At 38.2% G+C, this 24,032-nt stretch overlaps 1 protein-coding gene across 1 annotated transcript in view; it reads left to right on the top strand.

The window, feature by feature from the left end:
- Positions 1 to 17,842: 17,842 nt before the first annotated feature.
- TPO (thyroid peroxidase) overlaps positions 17,843 to 24,032 on the top strand; it is a 52,478-nt gene continuing 46,288 nt past the window's right edge. Inside the window, exons 1-3 of the mRNA XM_073336631.1 lie at positions 17,843 to 17,892; positions 20,766 to 20,935; positions 23,709 to 23,841. Coding sequence (XP_073192732.1) covers positions 17,843 to 17,892; positions 20,766 to 20,935; positions 23,709 to 23,841 — 353 coding nt within the window. The remainder of the gene's footprint in view (positions 17,893 to 20,765; positions 20,936 to 23,708; positions 23,842 to 24,032) is intronic.

Here is a 24,032-nt window from a genome sequence, read left to right as displayed (position 1 = left end):
CAAGCACAAGAAGTTAATACATGGTTATAGTTATAATTTGTTCTTTTTCTTTTTGTTATGTTCTACTTAGTATCCCTTCATGTCACCCCACTACTCTTTCTTTCTCCTTCCTTTCACCTGACCTTCATAACTCAGTGAGTGTGTTGGACCTGCTGACACTATGTAGTCCTGATAGATGAGGTGGGCAGTGCATCCCTGTCAGTTCCTCATTTCACCCTTTCTACACTCATCCCATAGCTCCATGGATGTCTGGCTGCTGGTGTGATCTCTGCAAGGTAATCAAATGATCTACATTAAGCATCTTGGACTGCTTGTCCTCCTACTCCCCCCTCCCATGGATTTCCACATGGAGAGTGGTGCACAGGGTGATGGACAGATAACTTAAACTCTCTTTCCAATCTACGTTAAAAACACTAAGGTTCTATTAAAAGAGATCAAGGTCAACACAGCAATATTAATAGAGCTTTGTCCTGGTGTCACACTTCAAAATCTATAGGAGTCTCTGTGCTGTTCCATAGAAACCTAACAGCAAATGTTAGTGATGTTCACTCTGAAAGTCATAATACATATTCACAAATTTGAACTTTTTTCCAATTTCAGGGAAGCTAACCCAATCTGTCTCCAAGTCATCGTATGGCAGTCTCTGATCTTGTACCTGTTACATAGATTGTAAAGTCTTTTGAGGGCAAGGATTGTCTTTTTGTTTCTATGTTTGCAGAGCACCTAGCAAAATCGGGTCCTGGGCCATGCCCTACATCCAAATCAGGAGGGATTTATTAAAGGCTGGCATGGTCCAGATAACTTACCACAGTTAGTAGATAAAATAGCAGTGCAGTGTGATGGCCTGAACCCCCAAGCTCTTCTAGCCTGGGACACAGAAAAGGTCTATGATTGTGTGATCTGGGAATATGCTACATACCTGTCAGAGATTTGGGGCCTGTGTTTAGAGAATGGGATAAGAGAATGGTCACTTATCAGCACAGCATTTGTAGTTTCTGAGGGCAGCCATGATCATGAAGTGAATGATTTTACAGCGGTGGAAAAGTAAATCAATGTGCAGAACAGAACAATAGTATGCTGACCGCTCTGACTAGTGGCCAAAGAAAGGGGATCAGCTACACACATTTGAAGAAATCTGAGCTCCATTTTTTAGAAACAGTGAACTAAGGAACACGCAAGGCTCAGCAGGCAGTACAGATCTCCTTCCCTTTGACTTTCCCCACTTTCTTCCCCTCTCCTTCAGCCTCGTGTGTTGTTCCCCCAGTTAGCTGTAAAGTATTGATTTGTTTGATTTTATAGTTTAATATAAGGGTTGTTAAAAATGTTTTTGCGTATGTATGTTAACACTCAGCTGTATGTTACAAATGGCAAATTTAAGTTTTATTTAAATTTTTTTGTATTGCATTGAAAAGTAAAAGTGAATAAAAAAAACTCAATAAACTGTTTTTTCCCCAGTTTTAATAAGATAAGAACAATGAAACACACAAAACTGTATAATCGTAAAAAAAAAAAAATCTTTCCCACCATAAAAGATAAGTTAGTTCTCCATTTTATATCTTCAGGTATTTCATAATTATATAAATGGTGGCTCGAGTGGAACACTTAAGAGCTTTTTTTGTTGCAACCAAAACATTTATGTATGCATTGAAAACATAAAAATCCCTCTGCCCTGTTTCTTCAATTACTTGATATCCCCAGTTTAAACTTCTACTAAGTGTTGATTCTCATTAATAGTCCTTTAAATATGAGTTTGTTATTAATATTATTTTTTCAATACTCTCATATTCCTTTTAATCCTAATATTGGCCATAGATTGAAAAGCCATAAAACTTTGTTTGTTCAGTATGAGAGCCTCCTAGAAAGCACTTTATACTAGCTAAAGAATACTTCAAACTCAGCAGAGCATTAAAAGTAGCAACTCTGTTTTTGCAGGACCTTGATCTGACGTCAAGTGTCTAAGCTGTTTTTATTACTCTGTCAAAAGGCCCACTGGAATGTTAGATGTTCCAGAGATTAGCTGTAATGTAACCTCTTAATATCCGTGCTTTTGAAGAATGTTGTATTTAACTTTAGCTGATCATTTACTCTCCTGATTTGTGACAATCTAATACAAATTTGGATGCTAATTCAAGAACACACACATTTGTGATTATGAATTTTCATGACTTTAGATCAACAGTGTCTCATTAGATGTGAAATGTGTTTTTTTCAATTAACAAAATGTGTTTATAATGTAGAAGCTTTCAGTGTTTGTTTGAATAGTTTCTCTAATTAATCTCTCAATGTGGCTGCCAGTTTGCATTAGTCCATTTACAGATGTTCATGTTCCACTGGCTTCTTGGTCCCATCCTCTATCTCAGTGGCTCTCAAACTGTGTGTCGGGATCCCAAAGTGTGTTGTGACCCCATTTTAATGGAGCTGCTAGGGCTGGCGTTAGAATTGCTGGGGCACGGGATCAAAGCTGAAGCCCGAGCCCCACCACCTGGGCCGAAGCCCAATGGCTTCAGACCTGTGTGGCAGGCACGGGCTTGGGCTTCAGCTCTGGGTAGCGGGGCTGGAGCCCTTGGGCTTCGGCTTGGCTCCCAGAGTGATGGGGCTCAGGCTTTGGCTTTGAGGGCCCTCCCACGCCCACCAGGGGCTCAGGCAGACTCAGGCTTTGGTCTTGGGATCATGTAGTAATTTTTGTTGTCAGAAGGGGGTCGCAGTGCAATGAAGTTTGAGAACCCCTGCTCTATCTTTTTCTCCAGCACTGCTTGAAAACTGCAGCTATTTCTGATTATTACTCACTATACTAATATCTACTGCCAGTGCTGTAATGTTTAAATTTACAGTACATTTAAATGAACTTGAAAGAATAATTAGTAACACAAAACGACATTTACTAAGATGCTGTTTAAGACAACACACAGCCTAATGATCAATTAATTAAGTCAGAAGAATGGAATACATGTAAATATGTGTAAGAAGGCAGTCATTACTGCACAGTAAGAAACTTTTAAATATATACTTTTCATAATTGTATTACACTGTCATGTATTTTTTTTTCTGTTTTCTTTCCTACCACTTCTAATTACAAAAGGTCAAATCCTCTGGTGCTTAATCAGTTCCTTAATCAGGTTCATTTTTACTAGGAAAGTTTCTGTTACCTTCCCTGATAGGTTTTTTCTGGCTATAGTCCTGGTCCAGCAAAGAAGCAGCTACCATTACCCATAGTTGCTACATTTCTAGCCTGTGCAAAGAGGCCAAGCACTAAATAAGCCGGGGACCTGAACTGCCTTCTTAGCCCTAAATGTGAGCTGGCTGGAAATGGTTGAAGTATGTTAGTAGAGCTGTGAGGAGAAACTTGCACAGCATTGCTCATGCATAACCTGATCTGGAGTCAGTGTGTTACTAAGCGAAAAAGGAGGGATTTTTTTCTTCTTCTAATTTTAAGAGTATGTATTAGATTTTGTGATTGCTGAAAATCCACAATTCTGTGGCTATAACCTTTTCATGTCTTGGATTAATCTCTTTACCCCTAAATCTAAGTTCTCATTTTAAAATCTCTAGCCTTCAAGAATGCAAACAGATACAATATTGTCCTTTGGAGTCTGCAACTAGTCAGAGAACACAGAAGGGAACATTTAGGTGGTGTGTTAACTCAGAGGGCTCATTTAATTTACTATTTAAATACTAACATTATTAACCATATGGTTTCTTCATACTAGAACTTCTGGCATAATTGTTTAGTATGTCTGAAATGTACCTTTGTATTTGTGCTGTTTCAGAGCACTGCACTGTTACAGTTAGGGTGGCAGGGTGACAACCAAGGCAGAACACTGATGCACAAAACAGAAGAAGAAAGGATACTTTCACCAGGACACCTTCTCCAAATATCTACACACAGCTACCTTCTTAAATCCACCTCTTTAGGAAGGCTGTCAGGCTTTGAACCTGTTGACTCATGAAGTCTAAGTATGTATTTTACGAATTATTATCAGGCCCCTAATTTTATCCTTTTAACTTTCCCCTAGTAGCCTCTGGTATAGGAGTCTTTAAAGGAAATGGTAATGCAAAACTTCATCTGTATAAATGGTTCCACAATAATCAATATTTCCTATGGCTTGTAACTAAAACCTAGGGCTGAGTATCAATGGGGAGTTAATATTTCTAAATGAAAACCAGAGGAACAACTATGGACCTGTGTTTAAAATTAGTAAAGAAAAGCAGCACAATCCAGATGTCATATTAAATTCACCAGCAAAGATTAATGGTACATTTATGATCTTTTCAGTTAATAAACATAAAGGGCATACACTTCAGCCTTAAACAGTGAAAGAAGGTTCAGAGTCCTCGAAATGAAAATCATGACATAGGTACATTCTCTTTGAATACTTAGAACTGCCATGAGTGCAGGGGGCTGGACTAGATAATCTCTCTGTCCCTTCCAGTCCCCTGATTCTATGAATTTAGTAGGAATGCTTTGATTTTTACCCATAAGCTTTCTAATATTGGCCTACTGCGTATTGGAGCAGTAAAAGTTCCCCACGCCCTTCTTAGTTGAGCACTATAAGATGAAATACTGGATTTAGAGGAAACAGTAGAGCAACAGTATTATTAAAGGGAAATTGTAGAATCAAAAGTGTGAATTAGTTGCTGCCAAGAGAAGAGGATAAAAAATTAGCTCTCTGGAGGCTGATGGGCCATAGTTCAGAACAAATGAAAGGGAGTGCATTACTGTGGGGAAGTGGTGGTAAAACACATAGTGGTATATGATGCAGAAGGGCAGTCTCCAGTTCAGGTTGCTTGAGAACTTTGAAACAAATCGGAATTCAGCAATGGTTTAAGGGAATGTCAACATTCTTATTTTAGCTGAATGGGTTTGCCCGGCCCTAGTTGACATTGTCTAAAAGACTGACGTCTGAAACATAAAAACAACTACAGACAGGTAGCATTTGGTGTCATTAGCATGATGGAGAGAAGCATTCCGAACACTGAGGTGAACTGCTACATTTGTATAAACAAACTTTGGTCAAAAAGACGTCAAGACCACTTCATTTCTTAATGCTTGAGTGAATATTAGTACATAGAGCCAGTTTATATGTCTGCCTGGTCCCTAGGAAGCACTTCACTTTCACATTTCAGAAGAGTTACTGCCATCGATAAAGTACAAAACTGTAGAAGATAATCTCAACAAAAAAAGGTCAGATTGTAAAACTATAGAGTTCAATTTTCTAGAAGAAATTAATCATTTTAAATGTAAATGATTTTCTAAAATGTAACAAGAGGGGTTGTTGTCAGGTTTCTATGAGCAAGATTGTTTCTCTGAAGTTTCAGAGCTGATTTGTTTATGATTTTTTGGTTTGTGTTTTTAAAGTCCTTCAACTCAGGTCATTGCACCATATTTGAAAAATGGTACCACTAGGGTGTCTTGTAGCAAAGCAAATTTATTTAATACCTGCCACAAAACCAATGCATTGAAATAGAGAATTAGTCCCTTTTGCCTCATGAACATATTTCTGATAGCATGATGACACCTAGCTCTATGGAGAGATTAGATAGAAGTAGTTTCTGTAAGAACCTGATGCATTGCCTAGTGTGGAATGACAAGCACAGCAAAATTACAATCTCAGATTGCATGGAAATCATGTTGTTTGTGTGAGAAATAGAAAATGGGTGGTCAAATATTAATTTTTTTTATTCTATTGCCCCAGGGTCATCTGACTTCTGGGTTAAATGTAGATACTGCTGTAGAAACATATTGTACTGTCAAATAGGAAGTGCATTTGTTTTAACTAGAAGTTTCCCAGGAGGCTTTCAGTAACACCATGAAAGAAAAAGTGAATGAACTAATTATGAGGTTTTTTTAAAAATCTTTGAAGTAATATCCAAATGTGTGACAACATATTTAATGAAAAGAGAACATATATTACTGGGCTTAGGAAATTATCTAGTGTGCATACTGTATATTTCTTCTAGGAGCTGTGATCCCCGTTTTTCACCCACCATAATGTCTTCATTCCTTCAGATGAGAGTGTTCATTTTCTTGGGAGTTTCAGCAACAATGGCCTGCACAGCTCTTTTCTTCTCTTTTGTTCAGAAAGGCAAAGATGTCTTCTTTGGTAAGTAACAAATAAAATGTTCTTTATTTCCTGTTTCAACCTTTGGTTGTACTGTTGGTGAAACTGAAAACACACAGGTAACGCTTGGTAGTTTAGCTTATAATACTCTTTATAGCCAGAAGAGAGACAAAGATAGACATCAGTGAAAGTTTTTCCACAATTGTTTTCCTTTAAAAAAATAAAATTACAGCTTTATAAATTCACCACGGGGAACACCCTTTGCACCTGTGATGGATGTGTCTGATTCATGTACCTTGTGATTAGGAATGTCTGGTTGTACTTTCTTGATTGCATTCACAAGTCACATACAGTATTAACACACAGAACTCTGACTTCCTTCCTAGAATCAGAATCCATAAAGTTAGACACTGTAAGACTTCAGAACTACTATGAACTTCAGAACTTACAGTGAATTCTAAGCCAGTAAGGTCTATTGAACCATGGCTGGAGAAATATTGGAAGTCCCATTGTTTGAGTCATTTTAAAACTGGATTGAACCAAGATTCAGGAATATCGTATGAAGAACACTTCTGCTGTAGTAGAGAGTATACAAGATGAACAAGCAGGGCTTTTTGATATCTGTAGTTTATTATTTTATTCTATAACTTTAGGTGAGATTAAGATGGGAACAATCTTAGAAGCTCTTGCATTTCAAAGTAAGGTATAAACATTTTGTCAAATAAGATTAGATCTGGGATGCAGCGGGGGACATTGCTTTTCATGGGAGATTGTTCTTTTCTAGACCATAACCGCCAAACAGGAGATCAACTTTGATTCCTGTTATGGACTCTCAGTTTGGTGTCACCATGTGAATTGTTAGGGAGGTCTTGGCCTGGAAAGACCTAACAAAAAAGTTGGCTAGTTCATCCAGTGTAGCTGAACAAATTTAGTACTGGTGAAAAGCAGCTATTTCTGGCAAAACAGTGTATGGAAATTAAAACCTGTGCTTATCACTAAAAAGAGGCAGAGGCAGAAATTCAATTACGTCATGTGTTTCAGATCAAAATCTTGTTTGGGACTATGCGATCAACAATGCTCAAAAAAATGAGGCAGGCAGAGTAACAGTTTGGTGGAAAACACCCATAAAAATAATTGAAAATAGTAGTACCAAAGACACACTTCTATGTGGCTTGAGTCAATCTTACTTTTTAATGTAGATATTAAAACCTTTTCAGATACTCTTGCTAGAAGAACAGATGCACAGCAGTACTTCCTCAGTTGATATACATTGATCAAAAAGGTTTCATACGAAGTAGACACCTGAGTGATAACGTTAGATGAATCATAGGAGTAATTCACAATAAGCGGGGGGGGGGGGGGAAATGTCTGCTGCTATCCTTAGATCCTGACATCTCTGATAACATAGAATGGCATTTTCTCAAAACATAGGTGTCAGAGATGGATTCTGGAGGCATTATGAAGACACAGATATTTTAAGATTCTCCATCCACTAGGATAAAAATTAGCAGGGTACGTGCCAAAGAATTTCAACTGCAAAGAGGAGCCAAAGTTGTCCCCTTTACCCCTTGTTGTTTCCCTCTTTATTGAACACCTGGCACTACAAAACAAAGAATAATAATAGCATAACAGCACTTACAATTAATGAAATAGAACATACAATTGCACTGTTTGCAGATGATATTATACTAATGGTACCAATTCAGTACAATCTGACTTCCATTCTGAAAAAAATAATTAATTCAGTGATATATCAGGCTAGAAAATTGACTATAAGAAATCTGAAATATTCAGTATAGGGCTGTAAACTGTAATTAAACAGCTGCAAGATACATATGCGTTTGTATGGTCCAAACAAAAGTACTTAAGAATCAGTATGTCTCCTAACTTCAGTCAGGTAAATTACATTGATTTTTTTCCCCTGGTATTTCAAAACTGATTTGTTGGATTGGAAAAAGACTACATTTGCCTTAGATTGGTTGTAGCGCTTAAAATGAAAATGGATTGGTTGCCAAAGCTTAATTTCCTATTTCAGGCCTTGCCAACATGGGTACCAAAAAAGATCTCCAAAGGTGTGGTGTTTAGATGTTGCTTCTAATTATTAGAATTGGGAGCACTGGCTGTGGGGAGTCTGAAAGGACATATAACAAAAGGCAACCCAAACAAGAATTATTACATTTGTATGGGACAATAAGTAATTTCCATTTGTAAGTAAGAATTCTCTGTATGTACCCACTGTGGATGAGGGATTGGCAGTACCAAATTTATTAAAATATTACTGGGTGGTTCAGTTAATATCACTATCAGCCTGAAACCCTGGTATTCCCAGTAAATATGGGTGGAAATTGAACAACAGGATTCTAAACATATATTTAGCATAGTGTTCTTATTCTTTTTAATCTAGAAGATATAGATCAGTACAAAAGAGAAACAATCCAGGGAATATGCAATGTCACATCATCCTTTCATAAGGACATTTTGGGTATGGAATTTGATAAGCTGTACCCCCTTTCCAACCTCATTTAAACTCATCAGAAACAATCCAGAATTCCAACTGGGTTCATCTAATCCAATATAAAATACATGGGAGGAAAATGGTACACAACCATTGACCACAATGATAAAATGATGACAATTAATGCCATCAAATTATTTATGGGGAATATTAATATGCCAGTTCTGGTTTATTGGCAACTAAAGTAGTATATTAAATCCCAGTCATGCAGCCCAATTTTTAGGAGAGCATGAACAATCATAGAAACAGTAATTATGGGGAAAATCATGTGAAAAGTCCTGCTCTCTGCATGGTATAACCAATTGTTACCAATGGAGCCAGAAAATAGGACCTTTATGGAAAAATACGAAAAAGGTCTAAAACCAGACATCCATTTGCAACAATGAGGAAATATCTGGATCTTGCCTGAATTGAGTTTTAAAATATCTGGAGGAAGGCTGGAACCTTATCATTTGTATAACTCGTATGCACAATTATTACAAAGTACTTTTATCAGTGTTACCTCACTCCATTTAAACTAAGGAAATATATAAAAAGAGAGTCAAATGCAGGAGAGAACATGGCAGAACAGGGATCTTTGTGCATGTATGGTGGAACTGCCCTAAGATAATATTCTGGAGGAAAATAAACAGAATTTTCAAGGTACATAAAATTAGTTTACACACAGACCCCATAGTGCTTATATTAAGTTACAGCCCAAAGGAGGTTACTGACTCAGAGAAGAACCCATTAATAACATAAATACTGCTAGGCAGCTATATGTGATGATAGCTCCTTTTTCTGTAAAATAATAGCTCCCTCAACATTAGCCACATGAGAAAGTTTGGGAAATCCTTTCAGTGGAAAAATTACAGACAGCCTTATATCAATATTAAGTGGATTTTATGAAGGAAAGTATATCAGTAAATATCTCAATGATCAATACTCTTTGGATGATTGTTGCCTCCAATTTAACTTTTAATTTTTTTAATATGTAGAAGAAACTGAAGATACCTACATTACCAGTGCTATCCAGGAGGGGGCTAAAGTGGTGGATGATCCTATATACCATACACTGAAAAGGTAAAAATGGTCTGTGTGTCAGGTTTGCCATTAATTTCAGTGTGACCCCTATTTGGCCATAAGGATATCTGTTTAGGGGCGTACGCAATGTCACATCATCCTTTCACATGTTGTGAACCAATCTAGTTTGTATCATGCCATATGCTGCACACTAGTGCAATATTTTATTCGTTAACTAATAAAGCGTTACTATGTAAAAACCAAAAAATACTCTAGCAAACGAGTGTTTTCTGATTGTTTGAATCCAATGAAAGATGTCAGATGGCATGAATCTTTGAGGCAAACAAGTCTGAGTTTTTACATAACCTCATTTATTTATTAGGCTAAAGTAAAGCTTTAAATAGCAACTATATTTTACCAGCATCTGAATGAGATAGAAACCATGGGTGATGTCGTGGCTCCTTTTAGGGGGCTTATTCCTTTACCCACTCACTTCCCTGGTCCTTCTCACATGAACAGAGAACAACAATACCCGAAGTCCAAAGGTCCAAACAATTCGATGTTTATTGCGGTGAACTTCCAGCAAGCATGATTCCAGTTTCCTTCCTTAGTGTCCCCCTTCCCAGCTCTGACATGACAGAGCCTTACCTGTGGCCCTGTTCCCATTCCTGCCCTAAGCTAAACATGATTCCAATTTCCCCACTCCCATTCCCTGTTCCCATCCCCCCCCACACACACACACTTCCTGATTGACTGCAGACTATATAGTAAAACTTGAGTTCTGCTTAGCTATACCTTAACCAATCATTTTCCTGAAATTTAACTAACCAATCCTAACATATTGTAACATGATTAGCCAACCAATTATATCCCACCACCTTAATTAGTTTACACCCAGCAAAATTAATTATACAGCAGACAGAAACAATCACGGAACCAGACAGAGACCATGCAAATAAACAATAACAAAGTGGGAACTATAATGACAAAACAATACAGAAGTGAGGATTTCACATCCCAGCTATTGATAAGTGAGTTCTTGCCAGATAGGATGCTATCAAACTAAGTTTCCTTTTACATTTTCTAGGCACTTCCCTTTGTCTGGAGGCGATAGGCATTATCAGGACAGGACTGTATTCCTAACAGCCCAATAGCACCTTATTTCAATGTGACTAGTTTGGAATGTGAGGATGTGACCGGTCGCTTTCCAGTTTATGGCTGCCTCTGTTGTTTAGTCAAAGATCTTAGCGTAAGAACAGGGCCTCAGTAAGAGAAGTCACAGTAAGAGAAGGCCCTTACACCGGCAGACAGTGATTTTGATTCTTTCTTTTATACCTCTATAACTAGCTAAGTGATAAGAATACTCCTAAATTCTTAGAGTATAGGCCTTTACAGACAGGCCTGAATATCTATATCCTAACAGCTCCATCAAAGGTAATGGCAAAAATCCCCTTGACTTCAGTGGGGCCACAATTTCACCTAGTGAGTCCATGTTAAACAGGTTCAGTCCCTAACTAATGCCCAATGGAAGAATAGACGTGAGTTGTTAAAAGAGATGGTAGTTAAAACACAAAAATAAAACGAAAAAAATTAGCTTGGTTTTTCACGGTGAAGTTGGAGCCTAGACGGTGTCAGGGGAGAACAGTGATGATAGCAATCCAATCACAATTTGGTCAAAGTGGTCAGCGGGGGGCACTCCATGTACAATGTACCATTATTAGGCATGGGATCAAGTGATTTCTGTGTACAGGTAGCTCTAAATATCTAAATGTATGTGCTACCCCAAATTTGTTTCTCTCCCATGCCCTCCAGCATTTTTACAATTGTTGATGTCCCTGAGGCCATTACGCAAACAGGGTTTATCTGTATATGGTGAAAGTGACTTGAGATTCATAGATCCCAGGAAAGCTTCTTGCAGCTCTTTGAGGAGACTGAGTATAATAGAAGGTCACTTTTGCTTAGTTGTCTCAATATGGATTTTGGGGCCTACAGCTATGCGACCAGATTTTAAAATGTTGGTTTTCACTTATTGATGTCTCAGTTTCTTCATGTATAAAATGGAGCTGATAATATTTACCACTCTGACAGGGATGTTGTGAAGGTTATTTGATTAACATTTGTGTAGTGCCTCACGGATGATAAATGTCAAGTATTATTAGTACTGCCAGTTGTGCTGCTGGTTGTTGCAATCCATTGGAAACTAAATTGCAATCCAGCTAATTTCAAATAGGGCACCATACTGTTTACATTCTTTCAGAATGTTAACAAAATAATAGATATACAAGATAGAAAGTGTTGCAATGTTCAAAGTTCATTTTTAATGTTCTTCTTAATAGAGGCTTCTTAGGGAATTATAATAATGAATAATATAGAAAAGACCAATCAGCAGGTCCTATTTTCTTTACCTATTATACAAAGAACACAATGATTGAAAATCAGATGACAAATTATATCTGATAAAATGAATATTTGATTGACCCGTGGAACCTTCGAAGGCAGGGTGCTATTGGTGGAAAACAGCTTAGAAAGAGTAAAAATGTAGTAAGCATTTTACATGATGGGCTTGATCATGTAAGCCTCTGAGCACTCTGACCATATCCACTAAGCACATGCTTAAGTGTTTTGCTGGATCAGAGTCAGGATGCTCAGTAACTGCAGGCTTCAGTTCTATATGAAGAAAAATAGCATCTGCAGTTACATTAACAAGTGTAAAATAGCAGGGCTGTCAATCTTCATGGTTCAGGGCACAAAATGATCATTAACTGAAGTTCATAAGAAATATGCCCTATCTTATACAATATTACACAATTTGGTGCCTTTAGGCCAATTCAATAGGTCAATGGGTCCCATAGAAGTTAATGGAAGGTTTGCTATTGACTTAATTTGGCCCTGTGAGTGTGTCTTATACCTTCCTCTTAAACATCAGACCCCTGGCCTTTGCAGAAACAGAACACTGGACTGAGAGGGCTGTTGGTCTGTTTGGATAGTCTGCTAAAGCAGCTGTGTCCTTAAATTCTTAAAATATTTCTGTATTTTCAAGTCACTTTAAAGGTATGTGCAATTTAATAAACTAAACTATTTTCTTTATATGTAAAAGAATATGGTGCAGTTGAATTAGGACATTAGTGAGTACAAAGCCTAAAAAATATGAGAAATGAATCTTACTGCATATTTGAACTTCTGGAAGTTATGGAATTCATAGTACTGCGAAAACTCAAATCATCTCGCTTTAGCTCATAAATAACTGAAGAAGGTCACAATACAATACAAATGAGTTCAGCTCTTGAGAATGAAAAACATTTCTAGGATGAAAAGGCAGTTTCCTACTCAGCCTGGGATTGGGAAACTTGACAGCCCCCCAGTCTGAAGCAAATACTCACCAGCAACCACATACCACACAACAGAACCACTAATCCAGGAACCTATCCTTGCAACAAAGCCCGTTGCCAACTGTGCCCACATATCTATTCAGGGGACACCATCACAGGGCCTAATAACATCAGCCACACTATCAGGGGCTTGTTCACCTGCACATCCACCAATGTGATATATGCCATCATGTGCCAGCAATGCTCCTCTGCCATGTACATTGGTCAAACTGGACAGTCTCTACGTAAAAGAATAAATGGACACAAATCAGATGTCAAGAATTATAACATTCATAAACCAGTTGGAGAACACTTCAATCTCTCTGGTCACGCGATTACAGACATGAAAGTCGCTATTTTACAACAAAAAAACCTCAAATCCAGACTCCAGCGAAAAACTGTTGAATTGGAATTCATTTGCAAATTTGATACAATTAACTTAGGCTTGAATAGAGACTGGGAGTGGCTAAGTCATTATGCAAGGTAACCTATTTCCCCTTGTTTTTTCCTGCCCCCCCCCCCCCCCGGACGTTCTTGTTAAACCCTGGATTTGTGCTGGAAATGGCCCACCTTGATTATCATACACATTGTAAGGAGAGTGATCACTTTAGATAAGCTATTACCAGCAGGAGAGTGGGGTGGGAGGAGGTATTTTTTCCATGCTTTATGTGTATATAAAAAGATCTTCTACACTGTCCACAGTATGTATCCGATGAAATGAGCTGTAGCTCACGAAAGCTTATGCTCAAATAAATTGGTTAGTCGCTAAGGTGCCACAAGTACTCCTTTTCTTTTTGCGAATACAGACTAACACAGCTGTTACTCTGAAACCTATTCCAAGTACAACAGTACAAAATTATGTTTGCTGAATTCATGAACTAGGTTTCCAAACTGCAAGCACACTGAGTGAACAACACTAGATTTTATTTATTACTTCAGCTTGAACTTGAACTGTGATCATAATGGACAAATTCATTTCCTCAGGTAGGTATTTAATATCACCATTTGGACTCTTGTATTATTTTAGACCCTCCCCATATACTTATGAATGCTGTAATTATTGAACAGCAACATATTAAAGTCACTGACTACAGCTACCTTCAATGTTGCTAAGTTTTTAAATGTAAACTTGATTAGACCTATAGGGGGCCAGACAGCTTCAGAATTAGAGAGGAAGTGTACACAGGTGTAGGTCACTCCTTCCCATGGGCACTCTGACACCCATTGGCCAGCCACAGGAAGATGGGCACTAATTGGCTCCTTGCTTCCCACGATCATTAATTTAAACCCTTGCTTGGGTTTTTTTGTCTCACCCTCCCTCCCCTGAGTTATAGTATGGAGCCAAATTGGCTGATGCCTTTGTAGTTTTGTTTTTGTTTCTTCATAGCGTCATCATTAAACAGGAATAGGACTTTCAAATTTAAAAACTAGGAATTTATATAAATGTTTAGTTCACCACAACTTGTGGCTGGTGCACAGTGTGGATGAAAGGCCAAAGAGTTAGTTCCTAGAAATAAAGGAGACCTAGGATTTCAAGCTGATGGAGCTTGGGCCTGTGGGGAAAGGGGAGACCTGAAGTCTTCACAGAATAATGTCTCTCTCTGGTACCTTCTGCCCCCTTCACAGTGGGAAGGGGATTCAGCAGAATGTACTGAATCTTAGGAGTAGGCAGTGGAGAGTCTACCCTGCATTATGGACTATATGTAAGAGGCCCTGTATACCCTGCACTGGATTACTAAATACCTGGTAAGAGTAGAGGGGGCAGATAACACCAGGGAGGGGTGCTAAGTTTAATAAAGTTGTGGCCTGCTGCTTAAATCCATCTTTGTGTCTGTCCTCATTCACTTGCATGTCCTGATCAATGAACTGCTAGCAAAATGCAATATTTTTGAAATAGCTTTCCCAGATTTTAATATTATTTAGTGCCTGATCCAACTCTCACTGTTTGTTGTGCAGTTTATAATTGTCTCGTTATTTCTTTGTGCTGCCCAGGCCTGTTTGTTGTACCCACTTGTTGTCTCTCATCATATAATTAGATTGTTGGTTCTTTAAGGCAGGGGTCATTGTTCTGTCTTTGTCATTATCATAATACAAATAATCATCATTATTGTAATGTTCATTACTATTACAATTATCATACTTATTATGATTTATTATTTTTATTATACTTGTATTATAGTAGTGCCTAGGCATCACAATAAGGATTGTAGGCACTGAACATACACAGAGTAAGAAACTGTCCATGCTCTGAAAAGCTTACACTCTAAATAGACAACACAGACAAAGAGTGGGAAAGTACACAGGGAGAAGTGAAGTAACTCACCCAAGGTCACAGAGCAGATAATTGCCAAAGCCAGCAATAGAAGACTCAGAAGCCTATTCTCTAGACCAGGCTGTCTGCCTGTGCTCTCCCTACCTTAGGTCCTGACCAACCAGAGCTCTGTTGGACCCAGGAATCTATCTCCCGGTGCCAGGCAGCAAGGAAACAGACTCAGTATATTCCATGAGAAATCTCTCAAATTAATTTGTACTTTACTGTCAGCAATTATTACAGGGTACTTTTGTTTCCATCCATTTGTTATTGTTCTCTCTGCCTGATGATTTGCTAAATCTAAAGTGTAAAATGATGATAGTCTGGTTGAAGTTAAGCTATCTAAGCCATGTTGGTTGTAACAGAGAACAAGACAATTAGTGATCTAAAGGCTCTCTGCACTTTGACCAAAATGTGATGTTCTCTAGTCAACATGGAAACCTAACAACAATGTAATTCAGCAGTAATTTCTGGCTACATGTCATAAAGGATTCCTGGAGTTCCTTACATTTAAGTCATTGGCTTTAGATGTATATTTCTAGTAATAATTATATGTGCCACTTATTTATACAACTCCTTCATCCAAAAAGCTCAAAGTATTTCAAATCATTAAGTAATCAAGCTGCTCAAAAACTTGTGTCTTAGGTAAACATTATTGTGCCGAATTTACAGGTAGGATAAACTGAAGCATAGTTAGTTTAAGTGACTTTCCAAAGTAAGACATTGGCACAACCAGGCATAGAACTCAAGAATCCAGACTCTCAGAGCCAACTATTAACCACTAAAATACACTAACTACCCAGTGAAAATACAATGGCAGTCACTCAAGATATATTTTTTTTATTTTTTTTAAAAATACACACACACACACATTTTATTAACTTACAATAACATACACTGCAACATAGATTTAAAATGTAATTAATATACATAAATGTCACTGCACTATGGCCCGCAAAGGAAAACCATACAGTTCCAGTGAATCTAATCAAAACATTAGAAATACAAGTTATGGAACAGACTACATCTTTAATTAGAGAGTTCCCAACCCAGTTTCAGGTACATTGGTACAGATTTTTCTATTCCCTTTCATGAGACAGGCATGCTTTCATAGTGGAGGGAGATGTGCAGTTTAACTAAAGGACCACCCAAAGTCAGCAAATGCCAGCTGAGTTGGAAAGCCTCCATGATTCTGAAAAGAAGTTATTAGCTGAGGGGGAAAGAACCTGGACACCCCAAAAGGCTCTGCCCAGGCCCAAAAACCTCTCCAGAGTGGTAAGACATCTGAGGCAGGGAAATGCATATAGGTGTGTTCATTATTTTGTATAGATCTGTGTATTTCTCATGCTGTTAAGTAAAGAACAATGGTGTTTTAGAATCCTCTCTCAAGAATGTCTGTGTATCTGTTTGTTTTCATTGTTATGTCTCTCTGAAGAGGTAAACTGTAAGCCGCAAGGCTCAAACCTTTGGAGAGGCTTTGGAGGAGATAGCACTAGTTTCAAAGTCTAAGCATTTGCCTCTAGGGTCCTCCCTGCCAAGAGAAGTGTAAGACATTAGGTCTTCACCTGGAATATGTGCCGAGAGGCCCAAAGCTAGGCACAGGGCTTAATCTGCCCACCACCAGCAAGCTAAGGGCACATGGGATTCAGAGCTTGGATCCCCTCACAGCAGTCTGGCAAGTATATAGCAGGAGGAGCATAACCAGATCTGTAACATTAACAAAGAACTGGCCCTAAACAAAATGTATCATTTAGAGGTTTTGGATGAAAAGTTCTACTAAAAAGGATCTTTCCTGCAGAAAATTTCAGTTTTGACAAAAATCCATTTTTCCAGAAGAAAAATATTTCATTTGCATTTTTTGACCAACATTACTTATAATATTCCCATCACTCTGATATCTGTCTGCAAAGAGATGCAGTAGCTTGATTCAAAGAGTAAAGTAAGTGGCCTTTGAGAAATGTACAAAGCTGTTAAAAAGTATATTTTGCTGTCAACTGTTCCTGTTACAGAAATGGGATTCTCTCACTTCCCAATACAAATGCTAACTATTCATTTTAATGTGCCAAAGAGTTAAAAACTCTGTCTGTGTTACAAGGAGCTAAGCTTTTCTTTATAATTTTCCTCTCCTGTCCATTGAAAGTCATCTTATCAAGAAATTAGATTCCAGAGATAATCATCAATGAGTTTGCATCAAAATAATCAAGAAAACAACATATGCAGTTTCCATTTAACCAGTGAATACAAAGGCATTTTCAAAAGTTAAGAAAAATAATATGAAGGAAAGTAGAAGGAATGGGTACAGTATATAAAGCGTCCTAAATTTTTGGTGTAATGAGAAACTGCAGATGAGATGTAATGTCTGAAAAGACCTCAATTGAACCCTGTCAGAAATCTTTCAAAAAACTTCTTCCCGTGAGATTTCCAGCCCCATTTGGTATAAACTCAAGATGTTTAATTTGGACAAGCTGTAGACGAGCCCTAAACTCAAAGATTCTTATGTGAACTGAACCTACATGCTAAATATTTTGAGGTAGGCCTAATTCTATTGAAAGTAGATGAGATTTTCTGAACCAGACCAGAGCTAGGAATGACTGAAGTTGGATCTTTCAAGGTGGAGGAATATCTTAAGGAAGCAGAGTATGTTTTATCTGGGGGGGAAAAGACAAATGACATCCCTGGAAGTGTCTGAGTTTTAATGACAGACTAAAGGTGGCTCAGAGTCTTCAGTCAGAAATAAATACTTTTATTTAGTGTGTACTGCACAGGAGCTATCCTGGTTTCATAGTTCTAACCAACAGGGGAAATAACCTCATTTGCAAAGCCTGTTCCAGATGCCACCAGTTCAGATGCCTTGCAAGCTGCTGTCTGCTGCTGGTGCCTCTGTATACCCAGGCAAGTGGACAAAAGGGACGATCTGTATATGCTGGGAAGTGAAAAATCAATTTCTATGCCCCAAATAAGAAACTACTCTTGCAGAAGGTCACTAAACATTACCAGTTATTCACTGACACTCAAGTTCTCAAAGGGGTGTCGAAAAATGAAATGAGTTTCATTTAATATTCTGTAAAACTTCACTGTTCTGGGATATCTCTTGAGGGGTATAAGGTAACTCAGGCTTAAAAGCATGTTAGGAATTTTCAAACACTGCCTTCAATAAATGTTAGTTCAAGGCAAAAGAAAGATACTATATATAAAACTGAAGGAGTATGGCCAATACAGATGAGAAATCTTTTTGAAAATTATCCATATGTATTTAAATATTGCCTCCTGAGAAGGCTAAGGTAATTGAGAACTGATATTTGAGAATTTGAAAAATAAGTGTAATCATAGAATCATAGAATATCAGGGTTGGAAGGGACCACAGGAGGTCATCTAGTCCACCCCCTGCTCAAAGCAGGACCAATCCCCAATTGGTCTCTGCAATTAATCTCTGCAAGTTGCTCATACACTTTAGGATTTAGGCAACTATGCTCACATCTAAACACCTCAGGCCTGAATTTTATCTCTCATACACTGGTTTTTATACTTCCATAATTCCTTTGACTTCAGTGGAGTTGTTTCTGAATTACACAGTCTGTGAGATTTGTTGATTAATTTTACCCTTGTCACTCTCAGGACTAGAACTCGGCAAATAACTGATTTTTCGGTAAGTTGGTAATTTCAAAAAATCAGAGTAAAAATCATTTTGGATCAGACCAAAAATCAAAAAATATTTGAATTTGTTGGCAAATGAAAAAGTTTGAGGGAAAAAAATGTTTTTGGTTGAATACATTTCATTTTGATTTTGAGCATTTTACATGTTTTTTACATGTATAATTTTAAAATTAAATTAAAGGAAATTTCAAAATGAAAAGCCCTTTTGAACCAGAAAAATCAAAATTTATTTTTTACATTGTAAATACAAAACATTTTGATTTTTTTCAGATTTTTTTGGTTGGTTGGTTGCACTGTTTTTTTGTTTTTTCTTTAAACAAACAATTTACAAAACACAGTGGTGTTACCAAATCTAAATTTTTCACCATAAAATTGTGGTCAAAATGTTTTGCCTACCTCTAATCAGGACCCAGTTCCACTATTCTTTCACATGCAGAGCTGAGCTGCAGTGGAGCACAGTGAAGATAAGGCCTGGAAGTCAGTTAATTTCTCTCTATGTCAAACAAAGTGCTGCACATCAGATTTCCATCCAAACTATATGTAAAGCATGAGCCTAGAGAACACATCACCAAACTGAGCTTGGCTTGCTTTGAGGCAAGACTCATTGAAGTCATTGGGAACTTTGCCACTGACTTTAGGTGGTTTTGCAACAAACCCTAAATGGTTAAATATTTGTGAAAACTCCTAGGTATAGCATTTACAGCACTTCGCTGATTGAATATGAGCAGGTGCACAGTGAATGGGAACTCAGCCAGCTACCCATTATGTGGAGCTGGTTTTTTTACTATAGACACTTGTCTGAGGTCTCAAGTTTGATTGAGTGGACTGTTTCTTGATTGAGCACTTAACTGTATATTTTATGCCCTAAGCTGTCTGTGATCTTAAATGTGACATTTAAACCAAACCTACCATTTGGCTTCACTCTTCGGTTAATGCTACATTGTGACTATTGTATTTAGCATCGATTAGTATTTTGTCCACAAGGTATCCCTTCGTATCCTTATGTAATACAAATTTTGCTTCAGGGCATCATCAATTCACAACAAGCATAAAAGGGAAGTGGTTTAGTTCTTCTGGCAAAGTTTATTCCTATTTGCCACTTGAGATATTGAGTGACATTCCTTCTGTCCTCTGTCCAGCAGCATTATTTCTGGTGTAGCCATAGAAATGACAGAACATTACTGCAGTTATTTTCCACTGAATGTCTTTAGCATTTGCTTCAGTCTAATCTGAACCATCCCAAGTGATGGTGTTTCCAGCTAAAATGAAAAAATGAGGCACATATCTGAATGCAATATTTAGAGTGCAGTTTTAACAGAGGGATTACCACCTTCTTGTTACAATTTGATGCCTTAGAAATTTCACAGGCTTGTTTAGTTTCCATATTGCTTTGCAAAGTCATGTCTAATTTGTTGTCCATGAGCAACCTAAAGTCTCTTTTGGCATGATAACTTTCCATGTTACTCCCTTTCATGGAGTAACTGAACAACTAAGTAGATATTCGGAAAACTCCTGTTAGGCTGCAAGGAACCTTAGCTTATATGTTGGTTTTTTTTCCTAAAATATAGTATTTCTAACTCAAATCTTTAACTATTTCCAATATGTGTACACACATTATGATTTGTTATATTGTGATTTCAGACCACGAGTGTTTTCCTTCTCCATCTAGACAGAGCTCTGTATATAATTATTAATAAGTTTCATAAAAAGGGAACACTGAACGGAATGCATTTTCCCTTGTTAACATGGATACAAATATTTTTAACAAATAGCAAAAGATGATAAAAATCTTCCCAGGTTCAATCTTTTCCACTTAAGCCCTAATTACACTTAAATGCATATTTTATCTGTTATAGAAATCTTCAAAGGAGGGGAATAATAGCTCCTGCTCTGCTGCTGGCTTTTTCAAAATTTCCTGAACAAGAAAGTCAAGATATTTCCCAAGCTGCTGAAAGAATGGAAACTTCAACACAAGTGCTGGAAAAAAAAGTTCACCAGAAGCAGAAACGCTCACCGCATCCAAGTGGTAAATACAACACACAGGCAGAAATCCCTGTTGATAGCTTAAGGGTTATCTCCTAGATTGAAAGTGTGTTGACTTCATTTTTATTTTATGCAGGCAGGAGACTATTCATCCCCAAACCTTAGAGTCACAGTGTATGCCGTTCAGATCTTAAAAGCATCTTACAAATAGTTAACCTCTATTGTGTTTTGCTTCTGATTGTACTGCTCTGGTGCTTGAGGATCTAAACAGCAGCATTTCGCCATTAGCATCCTTTGCAATCCCACACATGCACTTGGATTGTCTACAAATCATCTCACAAATATACTGAATGCCCTGTGTGTTTTGTTGAGCTTCTTAGGTCAGAGGCTTTGGTCCTTCTGGAGCCTGAAGTTGGCAGACACAGAAGGGTACTGTTTGTATCTTTTTCCTCTGGGGCACTGAGTTCCTGAAATATGTTTCCTCCAGACATGGAAGGACTTCTTACTTTTCATGGTGCATTGATTTTATGTATTTTATATGCTATTTTACTGTTTTATGTAATGCACTGGAAAGTTCAAAGTTGGAGAGTTGTCTAAGTAATACAACATCATCATTATTACTATAATTATTATTTTAAGATGGGCAAAACCAACCCCCCTGGCATTTGGGATGTTTGAAATTCAGACCTAGATCCAAATATGTCATGACTTAATACCATCTCTATAAATAATAACATTGTAATAATATTTATTTTCTTTCTTAGTATTATAAATGGACTTTTTTTTCTCTGTTCAAGAGATGGAAGACCTAGACTGTTGCAAACAAACATCAAGCACTACAGTTCTCTCTCTTGGGTTTTTTCTTGGGAAATTCATGCCATACACAGAAACTAAGGGCTTGTCCATGCTGTCCCACAGTTCAGACTATGGGGGTGTGAATAGCAGTGCACGCCAAAGTGCTATGCTGTAATTCCCCCTTGTGGATACTGTTGCCTATGCACAAGTCCACCTCCTGACCTGATTGGCTTTGAGAGCCTTAACTAAAGGCCAAATCTCAACATCTGCATTGCTATTTGTGGCATGCTAGCTTGAGTCTGTCTGCCTGGGCTGAGAGGCTGGCTCCTAGCAGACATACTCACACAGGCCCCAAGCAGGAGGGCTGTGAAGTCCCCAGACTTGAAGGCAGAGTTTACAGGTCAGGGAGGACAGGGATAAGAAGCACACAGCCCCAAGAAAGTGAAATTGTGAAACTAAAAGGAGGGTTGGTTAACCTGAATAAAGTGGCCCCAAGAGAGGAGGAATCTTGTTCTTAAAGACTCTGGATGTAGGTGTATTATTCTCAGAACTCAGAGGAAAAACTGAGGCAGGGTCACAAGGTGGCACTCTGGAACAGCACCTACCCACATACTGCCTAATGGTGTCTAGATTCCTGCTTCTCCCCAGCCCCCCACATTCTAATTCATTAATTCTGTCCCCCCACCCCCACCCCATCTGTCCCTTCTCCAGCTCATCAATTAATAATTCACTTTCCTAGCCCCAGTATCAGTTCTACCCATCCAGTCCCACATCTGCCCCTGGCCACCCAGCATCCCCATTGATGCTCCTTCAGTTTCAAGGGTTCTTTACCCCTCTTTCCCTAGCCTGGGGGGTGGACAGCTGCATCAGGGTCCTCTTCACCCCTCTCCCCATTCCCAGGATTGATGTGAGAGGAGAGGGGAGAACAGACTGATCCAGGAGGAAAAGAGGGGACAGGATCAGAGAGCCACTTGAGCTGTTCGACTCTTTCTGCACCCCATCTTCCTCTCTTGTGAAAATGGTGTTGGATGCTTCTACTCTCCCTCCCCTCCCCAAAACCTCTTTTTGGCTCCTGAGGGAAAAGGGATAAAACTCTGCCTGCTTCCTGCAGCAGCAATTATTAGCTGCTTTCCCTTACCCCACCTCTTGCAGAAGAGCAGCCAGTCTCCAGCAGATCTGATATTCATTTGAGGGCTGGAGTTTCTTGCTTTACCCTGAGGTTGGCTCCAAAAGGGGTTGAAATCATGTGACTCACAATGAACACTGATGGCCACTGGGCTCCATCTTTTGCCTGTAGCTTCAGCGCAGAGGAGTGGCTCTTGTTACATACGGATGTTGGTGTGGCTGCAGAGACCACAGGTCATCCTCCACCTCAGAAGGTGAGGCTGTGGGATCAGGGAGTTGCAGGCTGTGGTCACTGTTGTGTTGGAATGGTGTTATATTTCAATAAAAGAATGCAGTTGTTAATGACACGCTTTCCATGCCTTCATAAAGAGAGCACCTGACTCTTAAAGTGCAATGTTAGCTCCTTTCTGTATTTAGGTCAGCGCACCTGTAACTATAATGGCCCTAATTTTTCACTAGCTTTTTGGATTCTTTCCTTTTTGTTTGTCATATGCCCAATTCACTTTAGATATTGTTGTAAGTTTTATGCAGTTTCTCAGATCTCAGAAACTACAGTAATTTTAACTAATTCAATTAATAATTTAATTAGTTCTAATAAAACTGCCCAGATCTAGTACCTAATAAATACTATATACCTTTTTCATCTAGCCAGGGAGCAGAAATAATTCCATGTATCTACATGTCTAGGGAAGATGAATAGCTAAAATGGCCTTATTTATATAAACTACATGGTTAATACTTGTGAATAACAAATACATTAGCAGAAATGACAGGGATAACAGCTGACTAATGTTGACTTTTGTAATGGATTCTACTGTAACAGATACAACATTATTCTTTAACAAATAGAGCAAACAAACGGGTCATGTTGGGTTGGCTGTTTTTTTTTTTTCCAGATCTTTTATCACCTGATCTGCTCAGCATGATTGCCAATATTTCTGGATGTCTGCCTTACATGCTGCCACCAAAATGTCAAAATAATTGCCTAGCCAATAAATACCGCCTCATCACTGGTGCGTGCAATAACAGGTATGTAACTTGCGTTGTTTAGGACACAGTTCTCTTCCTGTTATTCATAAAGGTATGGGTTTTGACCTAGAAGAAAATGAAATGGTTACTTAATTTCATGTTAGATTAAAGAAAACAATGAAGAAAGAAAAACCACTGTAATATCTCCATGAGAAAAGAAAGAAAACAGTGTTTCCACTATTCAGTTTTTC

This window comes from Lepidochelys kempii, chromosome 3, assembly GCF_965140285.1.
Source record: "Lepidochelys kempii isolate rLepKem1 chromosome 3, rLepKem1.hap1, whole genome shotgun sequence".
In the NCBI taxonomy this organism is placed as follows: Eukaryota; Metazoa; Chordata; order Testudines; family Cheloniidae; genus Lepidochelys; species Lepidochelys kempii.
This window is presented reverse-complemented; position numbering and strand designations above follow the sequence as displayed.